The 27,450-nt window shown below is 36.3% G+C and overlaps 1 protein-coding gene across 1 annotated transcript in view; it reads right to left on the bottom strand.

Annotated features, from left to right (window-relative positions):
* The window catches only part of NOL10 (nucleolar protein 10), a 56,987-nt gene that overhangs the window by 23,722 nt on the left and 5,815 nt on the right, over positions 1–27,450 (bottom strand). Inside the window, exons 5-15 of the mRNA XM_030270056.4 lie at positions 27,286–27,384; positions 26,431–26,508; positions 24,572–24,609; positions 21,672–21,808; positions 20,886–20,951; positions 19,175–19,235; positions 18,585–18,670; positions 18,136–18,214; positions 16,855–17,004; positions 14,433–14,499; positions 9,711–9,763 (exon numbers count right to left, since the gene is read on the bottom strand). Of these exons, the coding sequence (XP_030125916.1) occupies positions 9,711–9,763; positions 14,433–14,499; positions 16,855–17,004; positions 18,136–18,214; positions 18,585–18,670; positions 19,175–19,235; positions 20,886–20,951; positions 21,672–21,808; positions 24,572–24,609; positions 26,431–26,508; positions 27,286–27,384 (914 nt within the window). The remainder of the gene's footprint in view (positions 1–9,710; positions 9,764–14,432; positions 14,500–16,854; positions 17,005–18,135; positions 18,215–18,584; positions 18,671–19,174; positions 19,236–20,885; positions 20,952–21,671; positions 21,809–24,571; positions 24,610–26,430; positions 26,509–27,285; positions 27,385–27,450) is intronic.

The following is a 27,450-nucleotide window of genomic DNA, read 5'->3' as shown; positions in this document are numbered from 1 at the left end:
GGAATGAGATACTAAATATTTCCACCCTGGTAGTTATCAGATAGTAAGTACTTCTATTTCTAATTCTAAGCAGTTTGGCTTTATAATGGTGGCATGTTTTTTTTTTTTTTTTAATCTCTTACCCTCTGGGCTGACAAGTACTACAGTCAGTTAACCAGTCACAGGTCTGCTCACACTGTGAGTGCTCTTGGTGAAGCCACCATCTTTTGAAGGAGACAATAAATCAGGTGCTCATAATGTTGGGAAAAAATATCCTCAAGCAAACAAAGTTACTCCTTAAAACTGTAAATAAGATTACCAGAACAGCTTTTTTCCTCACAAGACAGAGTTAAAAAGGGATATTTCTCAAGCCATCTGTGACTTCCCAGCCATGACTTTCAGCATTGCTTATTAAGAGTAGAGTCTGATGCCTCCACCAATGTCCCTATCATGTTCTGACATGCATAAAACACTTCATCAGTATTGATATGGATCTGTTATTTATCAGACTCCCTACAGACAATGTGAAGTCAGAAAGATACATTGGAACTTAAAGTAAAAGAACCCACTCCTTTCACATAAAGTCAACTAATCAAATGAAGCTCAAAAGGTAAGGGGAGAGTGGCTTCTCAAAGCGTGTGTTACAACTGTGACCTGCTTCAAGCACCTTCCCAAAAAAACAGTTGGAAATAATCCAACAGTTACCAAAAGTCTGACTTTATTCTAACACAGCAGGTTCTATGGTATACCAGCTGTAAAAAGAGAGGCAACTAGGTAAATTGCCTTAATACTGTGCAATAAGTTCAGCTGGGACTCACTTCACCAGTTTTATTTACCTATGGACATGTCCTGATTGTCTTTCTTTATCAATAAAAAAACAAAGGTGCAGATCAGGTATGAACAGCTGATCTAATCCCTTGCTGACAGTAAGTTAGGAACCACACTTTGGCCATCCACACCTTCCATTCCCTACCACATTGCACTAAGTGCTCTTACCAATTCCTTTGCATAGGTTTTGGTACTCATCAGAACATTCATGAAGTTAATTTACCGTTCAGTGACTGTGTCACTGAACCAGCACAATCTCCCTCACAAACAATACCACCTTCATGGTTTACACAGTCTAACAAAAACTTCCACTCCATCATGATACATTAGAAAGGATAAATTCCTTGGGAAATTCTTTCGTTGAATTTACAATTGGGACTACAGGAGAGGCAGGCAAGGCAATGGTAAGTGGGAAACTTCATAATGTCTTGGCTTTCCTTTTAAACAAGGAAAGAACTTCTACACAGCTTCCAACTGTTCTAATGTGTTCAGAAATCTGTTTCTCACAACATAATGGCATATATGCCATTCTTCTTGCAATACTAAAGGCATAGGCCATCAACAGACATAACTTCCACAACTAATAAAGATGAAAGTAACACATGCACTGATTTTATTAACTATGCAACAGCCCCTGATGGCAATCTAAATCAACAAGTAAGAACCACGACAAATAAGCTAGAAATGCCAAGTCCCAGCATGTCCCCTTATCAATTTCCCTTGATGGGACAGGAAAATTCCTCAACTGTCACACTGCATAGGATCTTTCCTCTCGTGCTTTTAAGTGGCTGGGATTACAGTACACACCAGATGCCAAGGAATGCTACAGCATAAATATCTTTACAGTCATTAAAACAAAACATACTGGAGGATGACCTGTATTTTAGGGAAATTTGAGGAATGCTACAGATTTAAAGGTAATGGCAAATCCAGCTCTTTGTCTACCTTACATGACTGATAAACTGCTGGAAATCTAGGAATGTGTGAGTTTCTAATTCACTCCCTAACATTGCAGCTTAATTGCTTTTTCCAAATTGGGAGGAAGACTTCTCTCTGGGTTTATGCGAGTACTGCCAGATAACACAAAGGCAAGGAAAAGCAACTACCTGTTGGGAATGTGCAACTCCTCCAGACAGATAATGAAGATAAGCTCAGCATAAACCAACTTCGTTGCAGAGCATAATGCTAAAGAAATTTTGCATAACTCAGAAAATAATTTTAATTAGAAAGCAGCTTTCAAATAAATATTCAAAAGCTTCCATATACGTGATAGTTTTATTTACTTCTAAGGTCTTCTGTGATGGAAATCTTAGGTCTTTATAACTTTTACTATTTCCTGCATAAACAGTCATAACTCACAAGACGTTTCAATTCTGAGTGCAACACAGAAGATGACAATACAGATACTCTTACTTTCAAATGTAATGAAATAAAGACTGAGCTGAAATTACTACATGGAGAAAATTCTCACATGCTTTGTCTTTTCTGATTCAAAAGCCAAAACACTCTAGTTCTTATTACATGCTGATAGACATGTAGCACAGTACAAAATTTCCTTTCAGCAATTATACATTTTCATTATCTGTGACTGCCTCTCTCTTCACAGACTAAAGCTAGGCAACTGCATCCCTATATTTTCAGAAATCAAGTGAAGAATAGATAGCCCAAAGGAAAGAACAAGTTCAAAAATAAAAAATACCTTTCACATATTCAAGGCTTAAAGCAAGGGGAGCACACTCCCCCCTTAAAACATGTTTCTTAAAAAAAGAACTCAAAAACAGAAGGTCCATTACCACTACTTGCTTGAGAAAGAGTCACAACACTAAAAAGCACATGATTCTTTTATCAATGCTCAGAGCAATCACCTGGTATAATTCCATACAACTTCTGCTTTTAAGCGTTTTCTCCTGTGCTCTATGAAGGGTTTGATGTAAACTATACGTATGAATTTACTGTCAGAGTGCTGCTGCCTGGTTAAAAAATATTGAAGAAGTGCTTCCTGGTACACTAACAGCCACAACAGCACTAAGCAGGGTTCGTACACGTTCATAATCTAGACTAGTACATTATCAGCACCTGAAAACATCTAAAACTTACAGGAAGATCAGAAATTGTTTCCTGATCATCACACATTGGTGTTTTCCTTCTATACTGTGTCTCTCAGCCAGCACATGAGAAATGGAGGATATCCTTTGTTGGGAATAAGCCCAGTGTGTTATTTTTCAGTTTGGAAGTGTTTAGGTTAAAAGTAGGAAGCTCACATTTCTGCTTGTGAAGATAAACAACTTTTTTCCTATGCTTGTAAATACTGTGAGATAGGTAATGTATCATTCACCAGACTTTTTTTTTTTTTTTTTTTTTTTTTTTTTTTTTGTGTGTGTGTGTAAAGGATTAGACTGTTCTGGATGGAAAACATAATTTTGCAAGATTGATATATCAAAACTCAGAATTAGTTTAAAGGCCAAAGATGCACTCAAGTATCTTTTTAATAATGGAAACTTTCTTCTTTTGACACTTGGCAGCCCTAGAGCTCAGTCGTAATACATTACTTCATAAAAACCCTTCTTTCCAGTCATTTCACAGTTTTCAAAATGAACAAAGATTAAGACCAACATTTTCCATTTTACGTCACAACTACCATTTTATTTTAACATATTTTTTCCCAGACTATGAAATGTTTTTCTACGTTATCTATTATTTCAGGATAAAAAAAAAAATCTCTTAGCACAAGCCAGTTTCATGGTTGCTTTCCACTTTACCAAAAACATGTTAGGGAAGGGCTGTATTGAACAGGATGAACAGCTGTCTTCTAAAAAACACAGCCTCATCATATGATCTTCAAGACAACACTTGAGGCAGCACCTATGCAGAATGACCTAATACTGCCAATCAGAAGACATGAAAACGTTCTAAAAGACATCAAAATCTTAGACTCCACTGCAAATCTTTTCTGTTAGTGCCAAAATGCCAAACACAAATATAATAAGAATTGCATCATTTGATTCACAGCTTTTACCACACTAGCCAAAAATCTGTACAGAAGGTCTCACTGTAACTCTAACAGCACCCAGAAACTATTTGAATGACAGGTGACTATAAAGAACACTGGCCCTAAAGGCATGAAGTGCAAGATGTGGACAAGTAGGTTTGTATTCCTATAATATAAAGACCCAAAACAGAAAAAAAAGACAATCAGCAGGTTCCAAGTGGATAAGAATGTAAGTCTCAGAGTGATAAAACTGTTCTGAAAGGCTGTGATCATAGAGCTAAGTGTGGAGAGTATAACACAGGGGAAACCTCCCACATCTTTTACACTGAAAAAAGACAGACTGTGAACACAGGTATCTGATGGTCATAACATCTTGTACAGAACTAGTGAGAGCACCCTGTCACAGACTGACAGAAAATAAGTACCTATTTCAAATAAATGCCTTTTCTGTCTGTGAGTGAACTGAACACAACTTTGATCAGTTCAGCCACTTAGAAGCAGCTCATCTGGGCATCTATGATCAAAGCAAGTTCATCCCTAATTTACATTCTAAAATGACTCCAAACAAATATCCAGAAAGAAATAAAGGGGATAAACTAAGGTATTTAAAACTGCTTTCACTTGTTTTTCCTTCAGTACAAGCTCCCTCTACAGATTTGTTTCACCAAATAACTCAAGCATTAAATGAAAGCATGTAAACTAATAGGATTTGTTGCATTAATCAGTGATTATGTTATTTCAGGGTTAACCACTCAGGAAAAACTAGTTTTTCTTAGGTCTTGTAAAACTATTTTTCTTTCATAAATCCAAGGAAAACGAATTTTTAAGGATAAGCAATTTTTGATGCATATTCAAAACAGAAAGATGCTGATAAACAGTAATTAAACAAGACTAGAAGAGTATCAAAAAAAAAAAAAAAGGGAAAACAAAATCAGTTAAAGAATGTGTGAAAGGCAAGAAGGACCAGAAACGGCTGGTTTAGCTGAAAAGCCACACAATTTTAAGAGGACAAAATTAATGATATTTCTAATAGGGACAGCCATATGTACAAAGTAGGTATTGTATTAGAAACCAGAACCCTTATACTCTTGGAGAAATTGAATCATTGAGTAGGCAAGAAATACTTGCTCTTGAAGCATTTCCAGTTTATAACTCCAACAGCCCTGAACTAGGGGAGTGCTAGGATATCAAATTATTTTCCAAAACCACCTGAAAAGAAGCCAGAGACGCTCCAGGATTTATTTTTCCTTAAAGAGCTTAATATCTTCACTATACCAAAAGTACATTGCTTCTAGCCTCAACAGGGAGTGCTCTGCCAAGACTGCAGGAAAATAAAAAAATTCAGAACACAGAATATTACACTCAATTAATTACATGCTTAATTGCTCTCTTCTTTTAACAGCCTAATGAATAGAGCAAGTTTCAGTTTCAGTATGTTCATGTTTCAGGTCCAATAAATGAGACAGGACTGATTTGCAACATCTGTGTTAAGGTCAGACAAGTTTGTGTAACCAGAAGTAAACACTCAAGAGTAACACCTATGCCCCTTGCTTTCCACCCAGAGCACCCAGGAGCTGACATGTAGGGGGTTTTCTGTGCAGCCTGCAAAGAGAACCTTGTACGTTATGGAACATGACAGCCTCAATTAAACTTAAAGAGAATCTGACTCATCTTAGATCCCAGGTCAGTGGACCACCATGTGTCATGTGCAGAGACTTCTGTTCTCTTCACTTCTTTGGCCAGGACCTGCTTGCACTATTGAATCAACTTATGTTTCTGAGTCAGTAGTCTAAAAACTATCCCAAGGCACACACAACTTTCATTTCAACCTTCCTGAGGCACACATCAAAGTGATGTACCAGGAAGCCAGCTGGCAACAAGCAGGTTCCAAATGTTTGCATAAACTGCGAGTTAGCTATTAAACTAATGGCAAACAGCCCAATTCCAGTCAGGAATTCAGAGGCACTTGCCCTCATTAAATCCCAGCAAAATAAAACAAAAACAAAGTCTCTAAGCTAAGCCGCTCAAGATGTTACCTATGTAACACAAACATTTCATTTCAACAGATTCAATGTGCTTTTTGGTCACTCTGCACTGTGTACCTCTACAAGGTATCTTGCCACTGAAAAGCAAACCTGCCTGTCCTTTCTAGAAAACCAAAACATCACCATGTACTTCCTCTACTAACAGCTTTGCACTCAAAAGAAAAAGCTGCAGTGATTTCTTACTTTTTTATAAGAAATGCAGTGTTCTCAGACATTCCTTGTCTCAACTGTCATACCTATCCTGATGAAACTGCTGCAAGAAAAGCTGATGCTTGCCATTTCTTTTACAAGCAATATTATGATACTCACTGTCAAATCTTCTATAATCCTGAAGTTAAGAGACAGCAATTTTTTGGGTTTGAAATGGAAATTTAGCTTTGGCATTAACAATGCAGAGAATGGGCACATGTACACAGATAATTCAGTCAGACATGAGCTCAGCCAGAGCACATTCCAAGCTGGCCGGACACGAGCCAGCTCCAGTTCACCAGTCATGAGCTGTGCTAGCACAGTGCTGTGCCCACACTAATAAAACCTGCTGAGAGGCTGGGTATGCTGGGCTGGGCACAGTCCTGCACTGTCTGGCCAACTCCAATCATGGACAGTGGATGCTGGGTCTGTCTGCACCCATCCATGCACATACTGCTCTGCAAGACTCCCACTGCTGCGAATTTTTTTCTCCTTACATAGAGCACAGCACCACACATTTGGGATTTGAAGTATCCTCCTTGATCATAACCATGGCAATGCTTTATAGCTGTTCCAATGAGCATTGAAAACAAGAGAATAATTATTAGCACTACAGGCCAATGATGGGCATGGGCAATTGAATGGATTTTATTTACATAACTGTCCTTTGCAGTTAGTAGCATTTCTCCCAGGCATTTATTCTGTTGTGAAATTCAACAAGACTTATAACTCAGTTCCTGTCAACATCTCAAAAACAAAGGACACATTTTTAGTAGTATTCAAGTCTACCTTAAAGAAATGAAGAGAAAATTAAGTTACTCATTAAAAAAAATGTGAATCCTAGTTCTTAGAAAAAGATAGAAAATGACACCATGAAAAGAGATCAAGTATATAGTTCTTCAAATTTTGCTCCAAAGACCCACATAACTAAACTTAACTTTGCCTGTGCAAGGAAATTAGTAAGTCTTCCAAGGATGGAAAAAACACATGTATTAATCATCTACTGACAGAGAAACCAAAGGACAGGTGTGCTACACTGAGCTCAAATAACTAGTCTGAAGATCAAGGAATAAAACTGTAACATGAACGTGTTAATAACATTAAGTTTTCCTTAATAAAAAAAGCCCTGAAGCAGTTGAAGGCTGACACAAGTCCTCCGTTTCATATTTTCTTCATGCAAAAAGTATATTAAAAAATAGACAAAACAGTCAACAACAATAGATTTAGTGAGCTACATACTTGATTTTTAGGAAATGTAGTAGAACACCCTTCAATTATGCAACACTGTCTGTGCCAGCCCCTTCTGTCTTGCTTGCAAAAAGGCACAGGGTAAAAAAAATCAGACCAGAGTGTGAGATTTATGTCTCTATTTCAAAGTAACTTCTTCTGAATACTATCTAACTTTTCTATTGCCTAAAGTAAGCATTGCATGCTTTGAAATGAACAACAGATTGTCAACTAAAAAAGTAACAACAGTATTTTAGGTATGTTCAACAGTCTTCAAACTCAAAACCATTGACACAAACTGGAGAGGTTCAGCTTATTTGAAAAGCAAATGTAAACTGGGCAGTAGCCTTTGAAATAAATTTTAAATTTTCTTGTATACAACAATATTTCAAATATAGAACTCATGTGGATTTATGCTTTTTATTCATCATTTGGGTCCACCTGCATACTCATGTCACTGTGAGTGTAAAACCCATAAAAAGGTACCATCCAAATGAGTTTAGGCAGACCCCAGCTATAAAAATCAGGGGATGGTCAGACAGGAAGATGGTTTATGGCAAGATTTATGTTAATCTTCACTGGAATAGCCCACATACTGCAAAAATATTAGTATTAGTCAGTATTTAAGTTTGCAATATTGTCTCTAGGTATTATCTGAGATCTAATACAGAGTGCTTATATTTCTTAACTAAAAATTACTTGTCTGACTTCAGAAACATGAATTCAGTACTCACAGAGGATTCTATGAGAGATTTTTGAGAGAGTAAAAAGTATGTTTCATTTTGATTTAGAATATGTGCAAGAATACTCAAAATAGTGCTAGCTTGAACAAGTTCTAACAAACATTCATCACTGGTGACAATCAAGACAATGAAATAACTTCTTGGCTAAGCTGGATGTGAACTTCTCATGTGCTATAGCAGTCAGGTTCATGTATCATGCACACCTGCACAAAACATAATCTCAGTGCACAATTTTCAGAGAGAATCTGAACTTTACCTTTAGTGACAGAAGGAATGCTTTTTGCATCTGGATTATTTAAAGTGATTAACTAGTCAATTCCAGTTTTAAAAACTCATCGCATTTCAAAAATATGTGAGTTTGTGTTCCCTAATCCATTAATTAAAAAAGACAAGAGAGAAAAAAATGCTTGGAGAGCTACTCTCTCAGCCTTACAAAGGACAAGGTAAATAGAAAGAAAGTGTTCATCTTCTAACTACAGCTAATATTTTGTCATAAATAAAAAAATATTTGTTGTCTCCCTTTGTTATTCAAAGCATGGAACAGCGCAGTTAACAAAATGTGAGCTGGGTACAGCTGAATTACTGAAACAGGCAAGTCACATCCAAAGAACAACCTGACAAAACTCATGTATAAAATCCACATCTCTTAAATGCAAAAAGTTAATAATGTAAATAAATACATCAGACTACAGAATTGTTTAGAGGGGTACACTGTTTTGTTTAGACATGCAAATACAACATGTGTATATATTCTATTCCACAAAGATAAATGTAAACTCATAAATCTCCATCCTAAACGTAATCAAGATCATATACAGCAGATATGGCAGTGGGGGATGACCAGAAATGAACTGAAAAAAATTAAATTTAAATTAATTTAAAATTGATTAGCTAAATGAAGACTTTCTGGCTTATTTAAAAAATAGTTACGTATATATTTCAATATTAATAAATTTTATAATTTGTTCAAATCATGAATAAAATTTATTAAGAAGTATATGTATTTTCGGAGTCTGGTCAGCTATTCTGCATGTAAAATTTACATAGGTGTCCTACTATTTATCTTCTATCAGGACAAGAAAACATCTAGAGAACACACTGTATAAACTAAACCAAGAGCAAAATGCAGGTGTCATTTTCTCTACAATTCCCTGACCAGAAGGCTTGCTGCTAAGTCTCCCTAAAACCAATCTGCAGAGATAAAACATAGAGTTAAACCTACAGTTAAACCTTTTGAGTGGAAAGCTTATCCCACGAAAAGCTGCATTTGAAGGGCATTGAGCAGAAGTTGCAGTCAAAAGCCGTACCTGAAGTCATGTAGTATGATTTCTTTGTCAGAACAGAAGAACATTTACTGCTATGTCACAGTACACCATATATTAAAGACACCAATGAAATTTCACAACAATCAAAGTTATTATCTGGAAAAACATAGTCCCTATTTAGGAATTATTTTTCATCAGCTATCAAAAAAAGCTCCACCTGAATTTTCTGCAGCCACTAACCAGTTTTGAAACCAGTAGCAAAGGGCAAATTACAGGTTGTTTTTTAAGTAATTCAACATGTTACTTTAATAAATTATAGTTAACCTAAATTTACTTTATTGTGACAACTCAGACAATGTAGAAATTAATTTCAACTGAAATACCTAAATGCTACAAAACAATTTTGTCTTTAGGAGCAATATCAGCAACAACTTGTATTACTTACTGGTATATAATAGATATTCATTTTAGGGGCTTCATTGGCAGTCATTAGCATTCCTAAAAAGAGATATCCACATTTAAAAATATTGATCAGAAGAGGATAATACCATTTTTAAAAAAAGCTCATAAAGGACATATTCTTGGCTTGGAATGGACATTAATCAAGACCTGTAATAAACTGTCACATCAAATACCACAGAGAGAAAGGTGTGATATCAGCATAATTAACAACACTTAGTTTTCTATATATTCATTCACTTTTGTCCTCTATCTTAATTGTTCAGCACCTCTTTAAGCAACATTAAGCTCTGACAAGTGCAGGCTGACAATTTTCATAACAAATGTGAGCAGTTCATCCCTTAATACTGCTTAGAACAAATCCAGTTAGCATTGCAGTTAAAAACTACATTGGACATAAAATTACAGTATTAATACATTGGTATTAGTACATGTGGTTATTTGGTTTTGTTTCACCTCAACAGAGCCATACATCATAGCATGGCTTACACCTTCATTCATATTTCATCTTGGGAAATACAACAGCAGCTTCCCAACCCAAAATGAGATATAGGATACTGTGGCTTCAGAAGGAGCAATACTAGTGCTGTAACCAAGCAGGGCAAATGTAGAATTTGAAGTATCTATGAATATAACCAAGACACACCACTGAATATAAAAACAATACTGTAGGAATATTAAGAAGTATATGTATTTCCATATATCTATGGAAAATCTCCTACTGCCACACAACTTCTTGTAAGTTCAAAATGAAGAACACTCCCAATTTCCTTCTACATAAAAGAGTAATAAGAACATTTGCCACATACTTTTATGTTTATCTATATTTTGTCTTTCCAATGTAGCTGATCAACAGGTAATACAAAAGATTAAGAAGAAGAAAAGTGCCATCAAATTAGATAACATTCTCATCTGAAAGAACTGTAACATATGCCACTGAGACTATGAATAATTGGGTCAATTACTACACACCCAAAGGGCAGAAATTTAATTTACACCCAACTAGAGGAATGCAATTACCATGGGTGGAGTAATTCTTCCTACCTAATCCTTTTATTATAACTACACAATGCAGCTGGACTTATAATGTCAAAAAAAGGGGGCTTGCTTTCCCAGCAAAGCAAGATATTTGTGAAAGCTTAGTCAGCAAACAGACTAAAAAACTGTGCCTGAAAAGGTTTGCAGGCAATTTAAGGAAAAAGCAAGAATTTATAGCATATGCTTGAATACACACACACACATAGTACAAGTTACATGCTCCCCTAGCAGCACATTCACTACTATTTCATAAGACAAAGCATCTTTCCATTGACTGAATAGGAATCATTAGAAATATGGACAGAAATTAATTCTGCAGATGCTTCAAAGATGACGGTGAAGTAAAACCTCCTCTTTGAGTCTTCTACCAATAATTAAAGGAGGACAAAAACAGACTTCTGAACAGTATATGAGTGTATGCTACAAGGGAAATAGAAGAATGAAAGTTAACAACTCTTAAATGAGAAGTCTACTCCATGCATTTTTATTGCTTCAACTTGTTAGTTTTAATAAATTTTTATGGGAAGAGAGACCACACCCTAACAAACTACATAAAAGCCTAGTTTGATTACTGTAGAAGGGAAATAAAGGAGAGTCTCATTTCAGAAATTTTACTAAGACCCTCTCTAGAAAATGGTCTGCAATACAATATCATGAATGTACAAGAATGAAAATAGGAGTATGAAGTGATAATATGTAGGAGCAGCAGCTTTAAAAAATGCAGATTTTTACCTTTTAACTTTTCTTACTGTAATTGGACACAGATTTCTATACACTGAAGATACTGTCAAGTTTCATTTATATTCCACAACTTAAATTGACTAAAGGCTAAATTGACTCAGTAAGTGGTAAACCTTTTTCCCCTAGCCCCATTTTGTTCATGTGTGATCAGAAGAAGATATCTGAGGAAGACATTCGACTAAGAGATCCACTGAAGTTTGTCATCATGTAGTTTGATCAAAGATACACAAGGGTTTGCTTCCCAGGAAAGGTACTAATACTGAAACTGGTTGGTAAAATAGTTAATTAAAAATGCCTAACTGTGACAAACTACCACCAAAAAAACTAGTTCACGGTATACTGATCTTGAGTTTACAATAACTGATGGACTTATAGAAAAATAGAACAGTTTGGTATGGATGAGATTCCCATGGGCTCAATTCTCAAGCTTGTCCAAGTATGCCGGGATGGCATCACATGCTTCAGCTTGGTGTCATCTGCCAGTGTGCTGAGACAGTTCAATCCTCCTGTCTATGCCATTAATGAAGATACTAAATAAATCTTGTCCCAATATAGAGCCCTAGCGGACACTACCTGGCACTCATTTCTATTTGGACATTGAACTATTGACCACTACACCTTCTGGATGAGACTCTCCAAACAATTCCTCATCCCCTGAATAGTCCATCCATCAAATCCTTATCTCTCCAACAAGGGTGAAAAGGGGGGTTTGCCTTTCTGAGCAGCAGTGACACGTGAAGCATTAAAACACAAGCTAGGCAAAGATATCTTGGGCTCCCTGTGTCATGCATCTAAAGGGGCTCTGAGAATGCTGGGGCACCAGTAAGAGCACTGAGCCAAACTCATACTGATACCAAAATCATGTTATATTTCCAACTTTCCATAACTGCAAGCCCGTCTTACTGAAAGCATTTCCTTATTTTCAGATCTTCAGTCATGATCAATCCTTAAATTCTGAAGATGAATGAGGTGGTTCGAAGGCATCTTAAATGCTGGTCCAACAATATTAATGATGACCACATGATGCACCACCTCTTACCCTCAATCTCTCAATTTCCACTGCAACATGCTCTAGTTTTTGCCCCACGGTCTCCATGTGACTATAAAATACAACCCAATTTTCTTCCCACAACAGTTCTTAACCAAAATGATCAAACTGTCCCCATACAGACAATAAGAAAAGCAGCACTGATTTAAGCAGGCGATGTGGGACACAGAACTGGACTGCACAATCTAGATCTCAATCACAGACATGTGAAGAGCAATGCCTAATAGCAACATTAGAGCAACCTGTGCGTTCAATTCTTTGTGCTACAAGATTTGTCCTGCAGAATCCCATGAAAATCATTTCTGCAAAAGCACACAAGTCATGTCCACATATCACAAAGGCTACAGGGCATCCAGAGCTGAGTAACGCCTATCCTTGACATATTCAAACTTGACTTGACCTGAGAAACCTGATCAGACTTCAAAGCTGAACCTAACTTCAAGTTGGCCCTGCTTTGAGTAGGAAATATACAACTCCCAGGGGTACCCACCAACCTAAATTACACTATGATTCTACATTGACAAGTAGCTTTTTTCTGTTCAACTCCCTGTGGTGAGCTCTTCATTGATGCTGTGTGGATGTTAATTTGCTGCCAGGTTCTCTTTTAGATGAAATCAATAAGCTCACAAGTGAAACCTGAGTGAAATGCTGAAAATAATTTACTCCAACAATTTATCTCTGCAGCCACCATGGATGAGGGTTTATCCATCTCCAGGGTGCACAGTCCATCCTGTCACCACACAGTAATTCTCAAATACACCCACATGAACTCCTACATTCAGCCAGGGCACATGGCATATACTCTGCTCATAAGGTCAAAAATGCCCCCAGAGTATTTAATTACTCATCTTAACAAAAAAAAGGAAAAAAAAAGAAAAAAAATAAACCTCCAACCCATTCTTAACTGAAGTTGGCAGAAAAGACCGATAAGTTTTAACTTGCTAGAAATCTCACTCTCACTTATCTACAATCTTAAATTTGAGCTGCTAGTATGAATCAAAGTCCAAGTACTCTGTCTTTACTGCTACCTCTAAAATCAGGATAATAGCAGTTTGCAACTCAGGCATTGTCTGTTTCCACAGAGCACATACTTTTGCTCTGTTCTGCTCTGTGCCATCCTAGTGGCCCCAGCTTACTTCATCTTTTTCAGTACTACTTTCTAAAAAGGAAGTAGGTGTCACATCATACTTAAGAACTAAAGCAACTCATTTTAAGCAAGAAAATTAAGTCCAGTTGCAATCTGAAGTACAACCAAAGCATATATGCACATTCAACCATCACTTTGTAAAATATTTTTACTCATAAATTAAGTCCTGGAAACCTTGTTTAAAAGTGATCCTTAGTTTTGATCTCTAAACATAACATTATGAGATGCAACAAGTCTGAAAACAATCACAAAAACCATGCAAATTTGTGCACTTAGGAATCTACACGTAAAACCAAAGTATTAAACCTAAGGGATGGCACAATTTAAGTGCTGTATTTAAATCAAGGAAAGATCAAATTCTTGAAACACTTGAAAAAAAAGTGTAAATTTGCTGTAAAGAGATTTTTCCTACCTCTAGAAAGCAAGCTCTAACTCATCTGGGACTTAGTCAAGACAATAGGTCAAAATTCCTATTCTTATGAAATGAGTCACTTCAGATATTTGAAGGCGTCAATAACTCAATTAACAGCACAGCAGCTTCTAACTGCAAAGAGGCTCCTATATAATACAGATGCAGAGGAAACAAGGACACTAGCTGATACATAACCCTTTATTCCCAGCTGTGCCATAAGGAGGAAAGTAGACCTAAATTGTGTCACCTAAACAGAGACCACACCTTGGGTTAACAAGCTTTTCCTTTTGAATTTAGCAGGCCTTTAATATACTTAACATACCTGAATTTGGATAAAGACAAACATCATTTATATCATGTTCTGGTTCCATTGAAGTAAATATCTTTCCCTGAAATTGTAAGAAGAAAATAAATAAAAAACTTCAAACAATATAATTAAATTCAGTAAATCAAAACATTTATAATAGCTACTATAGAAGCTAAGAAACATAATGGAATAAAGATGGAACAGACTTTGCAGAACAATAAAATTTTATTAATATCTGAACATATTGTCTTTTATCTCTGATTCAATTTCTTACAAAGAAGTGCAGCCAACTGGTAATTGAAGACACAGCAGTGTACAGTGGCTCCTCTAATTTCTCAGTTTATACTTTTGTATTGAAAATATATGTCAGATTTACTTTATTTTAGGCAAAAGTGGGGCTGAGGTCCAGAAGTTCCAAGTACACTGTCAGTGTAACCCTTACTTTGTTCAACTCAGAATGTGACATCTTTAAATAATTTTACTTTGCTAGGTATGATTAGCTTAAAAAATGGATTAGAAGTGGAATTTGAATCTGGAGTTTAGCTCTTCCACTTGTACTAATATCTACATGAAATTAAATATAGCTCAGTACTTTATTTATGATTTATAAACTCATTATAAAGAGGTCTTGATACAAAATAAAAGTAGTAAGAGCATACAGTGGTATCTAACTTAGATCAGAATTGAACTTATAAAAGTTACTTAAGAAAGAGGTAAAAGCAGGAAACAATGTTCTCAAAATAATAACTGGAACACAGTCTGAAAAACCCAGACAAAATACAGGTGCTCTTATAAGCCAACACACAAAACAGCCAGTAAAGGAAGAGTCTCTAACAACTGGACCACATAATCTGAAGCATGAGACTACATGCCTACACAATTTTAAATGAGGGACAGGCACAAGGTAAATTTTGATCCTGTTCCTCTTTTTTTTTCTTTCCCTGCAGCAATCCCACCTACCTTTCTGAGCCCTTCCTTTCCCTCTTAGTTACATGCTGTTACCCCACCCACCTCTGGTCTCTCCCTGATGATTAAGAGGAGTCCTCCTCCACCCTGGCCTCAGCAGACAAAAGCCTGGTGCTCCCCACCCCAAGGCACGTCTCAGCATGGGGCTATTCGGGTATCAAAGCCATGTGCTCTCCACCCGCAGTCTGCCTCTGCACTTGGTTCCTGGCCAGAGATAGTCAGGAACCAGCATCTGGGACAGATGGAGCCAGCTGGAACATACTCTAGGAAAGAGTCCAAAGCTATCTTTGCCTTCCAGCAGTGAGGAACCCTCCCTTTTCCCACCAGAGGCCACCTGACAAGCCTTACAGTGCTTCATTCTCAAGGAGGGAAATATACATACATACCTAGGAAAAATGGAGAGAGGACACTGCAGATGTCTCAAATAATAACGAATAATTTATTTGCTCTTTCAAACAGTAACAATTAACTGCAGAGGAGCTTACAAAAAACTACATGTGATCACAGAAAAAATAAGAGGCTGTTGAAAGTTCATGAAGCAGCACAACAATACTGAAGTGGCTGCCTGAAATAATTAGGGAAAAAAAGTCTCTACTACAACACTTTTTATGTTTCACTATAAAGTTAGGAAAGCATAGATGGTGCATGTTTTTTAGAAGGAACACAATGACTATAGACATACCCTCAAACCAAAACAAGTTACAATAGTGTTACAATGAATCTATGGGGTAACAAAATATGTTGCCCCACAGATTCACAGTAACATTCACTGACAGAAAGATAAGAAAGAGGATGGCATGACATAATGAAAAGAATTATATGAAAATTAGAGATTTCAATTTCACTTAGAGGTGCAAAGGCAAGGATAAATACATTGCCCATTGCAACATAATCCCCTAATACAGTGTTACTAAGGCACACTGTTATTTGGCTGTATACACAGTATCTGCTTCAGTATCCAAATAGGATCCTGTGAAAATAAGCAGCACCTGGTTTTAATAGGTCTTTAACTGATCTACCTTTGAAATCAACGCTACTTTGAGCAGGGAATTGGAATGAACACGTTTTCTCTGGTGAAAAAAACATAACTGCCTGTATTCAAGAACACTGTGAGAAATATACAAACCAAAGCAATGGCTAAGATACTACTTTTTATGTTTAAATCCTTCTCCTGAAAGAAGCCTCTTGGCCAGACATGTACAAACAGCTAAAAACCCCCTAAGACTACATCTTTATACCTGACAGGCTATTGAATAACTTCCCAGATGCTGATTTAGTCAGACAGGACAAAATGCTATGTAAATTAAGAGACATTAAAACCTCAACTTCTTACACTGAATTTCAGCTTAATTAATCAAGCAGCACAAAACCCACTCAAAAGCAACAAACCAAAATAAAACCCCCAAAAACTCCCAACCCAAATAAAGTAAAAATTAAAAAAATCTGAATGCAGTAACATAAAACTACTTACTGTATCTTTGTTCCACATTTTTATGATTCGAGAATCCGCAGAGATAATTAAATCCAGCTGATGATGGAACTGAATTGATTTAATAGGCAGGCCATAGTGGTGATCTTTGACTATTAATGGATTACTAGACCGGAGATCATATAATAGGACCTTCAAGAATAAGAGACAAATTAAATTTATAACATTATAAGATCATGAGGAAGTCATGCCTATCAGATCTTCACTAAACATTTAACTAAATTTGAGATTTTACTTACATAGGCAGGATTTACATTAAATAATTTTGAATTCTGAAAACAACTTACTAAAGGAGCTCAGTTTATTCCAATCAGGTATATTAACATCAGCATGTTTCCATTTATAAAAATTAATGAATTTAAGACCTAATAATCTTTCTAAAGACTTCTTATTTCCTATTGAAAAAAATGAACCATTTTTTAGTTTTAATACTCTTAGTATTTAATAATTAGTAATATTTCACTTTCAGATTCTTGTGTTGTAGTTACATAATTTAAATTTTCAGACTCCCTTCCAGATTCAGTGAATATAACTTTCCCTCAGTGAAACACCAGAGAATATAATTTTTTATGTCAAGGAAAGTAGAGAGTACGGGGCCTGTCTTCCAGAAACTTATATTCTATCTCCAAAATTTCCTATGGAACTCGAGAAAGTTAAATGTAAAGTCTGAAAAACAATAATCTTTGGGAAAAAACAATATTATCAATTATCAGTTTATTTATTTAGAAACACCATCTACAACAAAATTTGTCTGACTTGTACACTAACATACCAAATACAATTCTCACACACATATCTGTTCTTGAAGAAGCTACCATTTTCTAAATCCATGAAAATACTGATGAAGGCAGGAAACACTCTCCACACTTCCCCTTACAAATATGATGGTAACAATAAATGAATTGAAATGATTCTTCATAAAAGTAACAGTTGAAAGGCAATAATTTCTGGTTTTCTAGCCAACATCAAGATGAGGGAGAGCACATATGTTGCATTGAGATGGTACTCGTAGTCCCAAAAAGCAACAACTTCCCTATACAATTGACTCAAGTAATAAGAAAACTGCAAATTTGCAGTTGTACAGTATGTAGGCTATGATGATTTAAAGTGGTACCTACAAAATTCTGAAGAGTACAAGCATTTGATAAAATTAAATTCTCTATACATGTAACTTATGGTCTAAGAAACACTTGCAGTAATAGATATATACTGCATCCAAGAGCAGGATCTCCTAAGAACTGTGGTACATGAAGTCAAATCTACCTGCCCAGTAGATGTTCCAACAGCCATATTCAAAGCCCCATCAAATTTCAGTGCTGAAATGGATGGCAAACCTTCTATCCTGCAAAGCACAATGGTTATAGTTAGGCATTCTTTCAATAAAGCCTGCAAATAATTTTTTTAATGCTAAAAGATAGCTAAGTTAATTCTTAGCTAATAGAAATATAATTCACAGGTATCACTCAGAAATACTACTTCAAAAAGCTGCACTGTTTACATTCACAATGTGTATTTGTATACAAAAATAGCCACTACTACTTCGATCAGCATCTAAGAGAACTCCTTTGTGACTAAGAAAATCCTTTATTCACACTAGCAGTGACAAGAGAACAGGTAGGTAATTTTAAAGCAAAGTGGGATTTATTTCTAAAACAACCAAAACTTCTGAAAAATCCAGAACAACACACTTTGAAAAGGTAGCCTTTACTCACTCTGTGTCTGCTGTCACACTGCTTAATGCACAGTCCAACAGCCCAACTCGATTCCTAGTTCTAGGATCCCAGCATTCCACTTTACCCTAAACAGTTTAGAAAATATGGTTCAAGCTTGTGCCATCAAGTCTGAAAAAATTTAAATAAAATTATGAATTATCTAATCTAAGGAATAATTAACAAAATTTCCTATGTTGACAACGGTTGTTCTAATAATGACATAGAGGGCGCACACATTTAATTTGTAGTTTTTTCAATGCAATCTAAATCAAAATCACTAACACTAATTTTCTTAAGATTAATAGGATACACATGCCAGCTAGTTTCTACAGATGGCTACACTGCAAAATGAGAGAACATTATTTTCGCTCCCATCTGCAAAATCTCAAGTGCTCAGCAACCAAGTAACTCCAATATTTTATCTGCACTATGCTCTGAAAAGTCATCTTTTAACATTATCTATATCTACCATAGCAAATGAGACCAATTAAATTAATTAGGTTCATGATTTCTTCTTATCCTCCTGCAAATTAATATAAAAAGGAAACAAACACCATTGCCCTTTTCACAAAACGAATGCAAACATTTACCTCAGCCGTCCCCATAGCAAACAAGAAGTGTACAGGATTTATGTCACAGACACTACTTTCTCTACAAGAGAAAAAGAAGCAAGTTTAATGGCCTCAGAACAATTTAATACATTAAGAACTAGTAAGATTTCTGTAATCATGTACACTACTGTTCAGCCTGGAAAAGTAAAAGCTGGAGGGAGGGAGGGAGGGACAGATGCCAACAGCTTCCCATACTTCAGGAGAGCTTACTAAAAATCTGGATGCAGAGACAGTGCTGATTACTTCAAACAGGTAAGGTTCCAACTGGATGTAAGAATAATATTTTTATGCTGTGAGGATAATTAAGCACTGCAATGTTTAATCACAGAGGCTGGGAAATTTCCATCTTTGGAATTTTCAAGACCCCCCTGAAAAAATTAATCTGAATTCATATGACTGTGCCCTGAACAGGAGCCTGGGCTCTGAGGTCCTGCGTTCCTCTACCCATATCCACCTCCTACCACCAAGCCCTGCCACATCACTCTGCTCCACTGTATTCTTAAACAACTCAACAGGACTCGAAGAAATCGCCTCAAGGTGTTCCAGGCTCAGATTGGATACTAGGAAAAAATTCTTCACTGAAGCAGTTGCCAAGCACTGGAACAGGCTGCCCAGGGAAGTGGTTCAATCACCATCCCTGGAGATAATTAAAAGACATTAGATGAAGCATTTGGGGACTTGGTCTTGGGTGAACTTGGCCGTGTTGGGTTCATGGTTGTGCTTGATGATATTAGAGGTCTTTTCCAACCTAAATGAATCTCTGATTCTAATTACATCAAAAGATCTTTATGATTACTTATGTTCTATGGCTTACATCTCCAATATGTTCCATCTGACCAATGGTCTCCTTCATCTCACCCAAGTATTCTGTTTCTCAACAGGGCACTCAAGAGCCCTGTATTTCAACAGCAATTCTTCCAAAGTACAAATATTTCTTTCTACACCACTTATCCCAGCACTTTCCAACTTCTTCCATTCAAAGTTCTCTAACTCTAATCCTGTAACTTATCCAACTCCCTCACCTCAAAACCTCACAACTTCAGTCACATCTCTCTAACCCAGATTTTACTTTACACCTTTACCTCTCCCATTCCAGGATTTCCCCTTTTTTTCCTCCTGTTGCTCAGTTTTTGAGCTCCATTAAGCTATTCTGGCCACCCAGCACCAGCTGCTGCCCACCAACAAGCCACTCTATCTAGTGAAGTCTGTTCTTCTCATCTGCCTCTCTCCACATGAAAAAAAGCTCAGTTCCTACTCTGTTAGGGTTTTCAAAAGAATCAGACACATGCGGGAGATATAAAATTCTCTTTGGGCTACTTCAAGAGCAGAAGGACAAAGACATGTCTGGGAAAGTACATACCCTGTGGGTAGATCTCTATATGATGGCTAAATTGAGTAATAATGGCAAAGTTTTAATGAAATGCTCTTAAGATCAAGTTATATAATACCTATTTAGTCTATATTAAGCAATTTTAAAACATCCACGAAAGAAAATTCAATTAAACATAAAAACTACAACAAAAAAAAATTCAGAACATAAAATGAAATGAGACTCAGACTCAGCATATGTTCGCTTTCAACCCTGCAAAGTATTTGAGCAGTGTTCAGAGAGTACTGGGGGTGAGCATGCTGCAAGTCTGCTTCCACCTGGTGGAAAGAAGACAGAGGTCATGCATTACACAGAACTTACGAAGCTTCAGTTTGCAAGGAGTTCAGAAATCTTCCTTGTTCCAGATTTAGCCTGTACACTTCAGAACTACAAAAGTAAAACCCAAAATTACTCTTGTGCCTTACAAATACTGAAAAACATTGCTGTAAATTTGGAGGTATTGTAAGGATTCTTATTCACAGCCTAATTTTGCCAAATATACAATTTTCAGAATTTACAATTTACGACAAGACAAATATATACTTCAGTGTTCAAAATAAAGAGAAAAAATATGCACGTTCACCATTTATTTATTATACTTAAATATCCTACCAATTATTATTTTTCCAGGCAAAAGATACATTAACTCATTTCTCAATTTCCTGTGATTTAAGTTACATCTTGAATTTCTACTAACTTTGTTTGAAACCCTAAGGATCTAATTTTATTTTTACTGTGTCTTTTCAGAAACCAAATTATGTGATTTAACTCAGACTTCACAGCAATAAAACACCAACCAAGATAGGAAAAGTTATTTACTTAAATGCTAAACACTTTTTAAAACAACACACTGACAGGCAGTTTTAAATACAAATTTGCAAATACATGATATACGTGGTTTAAGAATTAAAAAAAAAAAAACAGCTTAAAATAGCATGGGAAACCTAATTAATTTTAATCTTCCCATATCTTCCACTCTTCACCGTCTTCCTTATTAATTTGGAATTGCAACTTCCTCCACTTCTTAGCTTTTCTAATATTTTAATTTTCATTTTATTATTGGAAAACAATGCTAACAAAACTGAAACAAAATATTCCACTTAATACCTTGCTCCTACAAAATACAGGTCACATGATGGGTAGTGGTAAGAGAAATCTCTACCGAATTTTGGTATTCTTGTCTTGTAGTAATGGCCATGCTGTGAATGAAACTCCACAAATCTGCCACACTGCAAGAAGACAATCTGAAAATAAAATTAAAAGCACTGAAATATACAGAAACAGACAAGTATCTTCCCAACTTGTCTTACAGCACAAACTTCAGTGATTTTTTTTTCAAACTCATACAGCCTTATCACAACTTATTCAATCAATTTCTACTAAAGTGATAGAATCAACTAGTTCTTCATCATTCTCACTAGCTACAGCAGAGTTTTACTAATATACATCTTATGCATATTCACAAGAGTAAATGAGACACCCTGAAAGCAACTCTGCAGTCAGAAACAACACAGTTATCTCATGCTCTGCTGCACCAAAATTAATATTTCTACTTCCTTCAAGACACTACAGTTAGTGATTTCTTCCAGGTACAAAGCTGTGCTGAACCAGTACATTCACATGGACTAGGCACATGAGCTACACATCCTGATGTACAACAGCATTCCAGTAAATGACACCAATGATCCTTCTGCATTTTTCTTCTTTGCCAGCTGAATAAGAACATTGTTTCTTTATGAAACTTAGACAAACATCTCAGTCCTGGAAAATCCTAAAGGGAGGCATTACTAGAGAGCTCAATCTACACCAATGAATAAAATAGGCCAGGTCCTGCTGTTGCACTCCTTATGTCAGGTTAAGATGGCACATACCCATAGGAAGGGATTCTTCCCACATCAGCAATGGGATCACCCCATCACCTGCTGCACTCATGCTGCACCTCAAACCATGGCCAGGCACTGAGCAATGGAGGAACAGCTGGCCTGGCCCAAACTCATGCCATGCGTGATAATCACAGCCAAACCCTTGTCTCTGAGCCATCCCTATTTAGCTTGGCCTAGGAAAGTGACACTTTCCTTTGGCTTGTGTAGTACATGCATCTTCTAAAAACAATATATAGCGAATATCTAAAATTTTCTACTGCTAAATTACATTGCTAACAATGCAAATAAGGATGACAAACTCAGGGAAGGTGAAGGACATAAGTTACTTTAAATCTGTCATCTTTATTTATAAATTTGTATAATTGTCTTACCGCTAATAATTTTCTATTTAAACACAAATTTCTACAATACTGGACTTGAATATATTTTCATGTTCTCTTCCACTAGTAGTGGATACACCTCACTGTAAATCATGTTTGTCTTTTCTTATTACTAAATTAACTTTGGTCACCATCAGAAAACTATAACCTAAGGATAGCAAAAGCATTGGCACTGGTGTGTGGCAAAAATACTATGTGGAAATACAGGTCTCCTGGCAAAAGGCTGTGGGAAAAAATATACTACACCCTCTCCCAAGTCTACAACAGTCCAAGCCTAAGACTTTTAGACTTAAAACTTAGAAAAGCACAGAAATGTAACTGGCCTTATGGATACTAATCTGTATGAAAGAAAAAAGGTGCTCTCACTGTGAAGATGCAAATAAGCCTCAAAGCAACCTTACAGGGATGGCAGGAACAGATCTAGAGAGACACTATTTTTCCTGGCTATGAAAGGATGCTGAGAGCACCAAGAGGGCTACCAAGACTGACAAGGGACAGAATACAGCACAAAAAAAAAAAAAAAACTCTTTCCAGTAGCAACAGTAAAAACTTAACAATTTCCCAGGCAGGTTTGACTGGAACTAAAAATTCCTTATGACGAGGTAGAGCAGAATTGCAACAATTTATTCAGTAAATCTGTGGAACCACCATGCCTACAGATTTTGACAGAACTGTTCAAGCATTAAAATTATATTTTAAGGTCCTATTCCAATCAATACTTCCATGACTCTAAAAATTTCAAATGTAATTTCTCAAATATCGTTCCTTCTTTCTAACATGTCTACAAATCATGACAGCCACTTGAAGTTTATTTTTCTTTCTGATGATTTCTTAAGTTTTAGTAAAATAAAATTAAAAACATAAAGATTGTATGAAGCTGAAATACAGCACCCATTTCAGCTGAAAACTCACACACCTTTCTGTTCATAACCAGTCAAAAGCATTTGGGAAGACAGCATGTTCCTCAGTCTCCCAAATGACTATTTGGTACGTAGAGCCAGAAACATTTGACACCAGACAGACAAGTGGGAAGCTACTGTAAAGACTCAGCCATTACCTTCTGCTACTTGAATTCATGCACTTCCTTGGAAATCTCACAGGAAAAATGCAAAAAAAGCTACAAGGCTAGATGATCATGTCTCTGATCAAATAGCAGTATTTATTAAAACAAACTTATACCTGAAATGGTAAGGTCTTTTCACAGGAAATAAAAGCATAAAATAAACACTTAGGTGATTCCTTCAGGTACAGTACTTCATTTAAAACTAAAGAAAAAAGATATTACTTCTCTCCACAATTTCTGCCTCATTCATATGCTCTTCATCATCATGTCTATAACGACACTGACAAATCAGGTTAACATACCCATAGCTATTCCACCTTTCAAAAACAGTGTATTGTGCATCACTTGTCACAAAGGGTTGTGACTAAATGTTAGTCAAGAAAGAAAAGTTAATTCCATTTTCACATTATTTTGCTCATAGGATAAATCACTATTTGAAGTTTTTCTCTCCAACAGATAAAAGACTTTGAAAGTTGTAAAGTAAATTATAGTACAAAGACACAAAGAAAACAAACAAAATTTTAAAGGTGCAAAAAATGTTTATCCTGTTTGCGGTTTTTAAAAAAACAATTTTGTTCCAAAAGCCATGTTGATTGACTGCCTTTACTATATATGAAAATGTATTTTAATATACATACTAAACAATTTTTTCATTTATACACTGAAAACTACTAAACATACCTTTGAGTAATCATCTGATAAAATCTCAAACGTAACCACTAGAGGAGAGAGCAAGAGAATTTTGAGTCAACAAAGCAAGCAAACTTATTTGCAAACATTGGCATAATCCTGGAAACATTTACACTCATGCTAATCTTTAGTCATGTAAGTATTCCCCACAGGTGTCAATGCATAATGCGGGCATTAATCTTTAGTAAGATCTCTAATTATGTAACTTGATTTGCAAAACTGTAAGTAGTTTTCTAAAACTTTAGAAACATATGATCCATCCTGTAGTCTTTTTATTGTTCTTGTATACTTGACACGTTCCTCAACACAATGCTCAACCATGTATTTTATGGTGTGGGAATGTCTAAGCAAATGGTTTTCAGTGAATGTATGGCCCATGGAGCTTTGGTAATCCATCAAAGATGATAAAGAATTACATGAGTTTGGACATATATGCATAAACTTGCACGTGCAGTCCTTCCAAGGGGTCAGCACTTCCACAAAAGAAGTTAAGGCTCAAAAAAAAAAAAATCACAAATGTGAAAATTACTATTCATGCTGAACACTACCATATTGAACTTCGCCTAGTTTTAATTGAGCTGAGTTGGCAACATTAGGGAGTAGCTGCTTCAGCTAAATTGTTTCTATTTAAATGAGATAACTCATTTAAGGTCAACTAATTTAAAGTTACCTGAAGTGACTCTATGCTAGACTTCAAATTAAACATACTTCTGCAGTCTACTAAGATGCCAATTCAAAAGAATTTAATTAGCAGCAAGCATTTATGATTACAATGACTTCCATTATTTTAAAGAGAGTTTCACTCTTGCCATACCTTCCACTCCCTAGCCTCTCTGAAACCCTGCCTCACAGTGCTCCTTCACCCTACATGACTCCTTGTAGTCCTAAGGCAGAGAGCACAGAAACACCCCCATGCTCTTATTACAATTTTTATTACTTGCATCACTTTCACACACATCAAAGTCAGACCAGTTCAATTCTTCTATAATGAATGTGCCCAATTTCTCATTGTTTTGGTCACCCCTACATCCCAGCTTTCATTCATCAGTCTTCAAACAAAAAAAACCTGAAATAATAACCCTCCCACCCCTCCCCCACCATCCCTGGAAAAAAAAACCCCAAACAAAACAAACAAAACGATCCCATAATTCCTGAAATTTAAGCACCCTAAAAGCTCAGAGCTGTGGCAGCTCCTGCCCTGCTCTAACTGCCAGCTAATTCTCCCTTTCCCATTGTCTAGATGGCTCCTTATTTTCCTCACCACAGTTGCTCTCCCACCAAATTAGTAGCAAATAAGGTTCAATTAGGGCCTTGGCCATGCTACTATCTACCCCTAAGTACCTTGTTTCCAGAAAACAAACAGAAAACCAAACCAGCAAACAAACAAACCAACACTCCCCCAGGAAATTCTCTTTACCCTGTAACTCACCTACTCAGCTTGGGCTCCAGAGAGAAAACAGAGCAACCCACAGTGCATACTCCTACCTTACTGCTTCAAAGAACAGGTAAGAAGGGAGATTTTGCCACCACCCAGCCTTTGTTCTCATCACATCCACCAAATAGAACACTGACTTCAGCCACATTCACCCTCTGAGCCCCACACTTTCTGTCTCAAGGTAAATCTTACATCACTCACACTCTCTTTTCCAGGCAAGGAAAGAACTTTGAAATCAGAATAAAAGGGGAAAATTCAGAGCTGAAGAGTAGATGGTTTTACTCTAGATTCTTGTGTTCCCCTGAAGTCCATTCTGCCCCTGAGCACAGGGAGCAGAATTTCTGCTTGAGTCCAACCTGAATTATGAATGACAGACAGGTACTATTATGTACTAACAGCCATGGCTTATACTAACCTTCGGAATCTAAGCATCTTTCAAATTTCTGGGATAACTGATATGTATCAAAACAGCGGACCCTGGGCTTGTAAGTTCCTGAAAGAGTAATTTGATGTTTAATTAAAGAAAAAAGTGAAACAAAAAGATAACACAAAAGCATTTTTTAAAGTATAACATCTTACATATACAGGCTTTACTGTGTTTCTACTATAAGTCTTCTGACCTTCCCAAAGCCTCTGTGACTGGAAAAACATACCTCTTAGTATCACAACCTTACAGCCTGGTTTCTGTAAGCACCCCACTAGTATGCAGGTTCTCCTAACAACCAGATACGTCATACAGAATCTAGTAACACCTTCCAGTAAATCTGTAAAACCAAGGCTCCTCATGTTATTAACACCTACTAAAGGATTCATGTTTGGGTCCTATTTTGACAGTCACAAAATGCAGATTATCCTCCTCCTATAAAACAATACTCAAACAATGATGTTCACAAGTTATTTAACGTATATACACTAAAAGTAATTCAGAACTTAGCATTTAACTGTACTATAGATGGGTTTGTTTTATTGTTTTTTTTGTTTGTATTATAAACCCTGGCAGCAGGGGGGTTGGATTAGATAATCTTCAGAAGTTCCTTCCAACTCAAACCATTCTATGATTCTAAGAGTCCATGTATTCTAAACAGAAGTGTTCCACAGCACCACTCCCAAGACAGCCATTCTGTCACATGTTAAAAGTAAGCTTCCAGCAGAATGTTCAGTTTCACACTTTAAAATGAACTCTTAAAATGAACTACCCGAAACACTAAGTCACTCTGCACCCAAGATTACCTAGGACTTTTGGCCTCTGTTAGAGAGACTGTTAACTCACCAACTGCCATAATATACTGTCCATCTCTTGATACCTTAATCTTTGTGCTAACCGTGGGCATTTCAAAGTCTTGAATAAGTTCAATTCTTCTACGGATATCTATAAAGAAAAAAAATTGTAGAATTAGCACAATTCCATCAGTCAAAAAAACCCTGTAAGTTTCCT

The sequence above is a fragment of the Taeniopygia guttata genome, chromosome 3 (genome assembly GCF_048771995.1).
Source record: "Taeniopygia guttata chromosome 3, bTaeGut7.mat, whole genome shotgun sequence".
NCBI classification, from domain to species: Eukaryota; Metazoa; Chordata; class Aves; order Passeriformes; family Estrildidae; genus Taeniopygia; species Taeniopygia guttata.
Note: the sequence above shows the minus strand (reverse complement) of the source record. Positions and strands in the feature narration are given on the sequence as shown.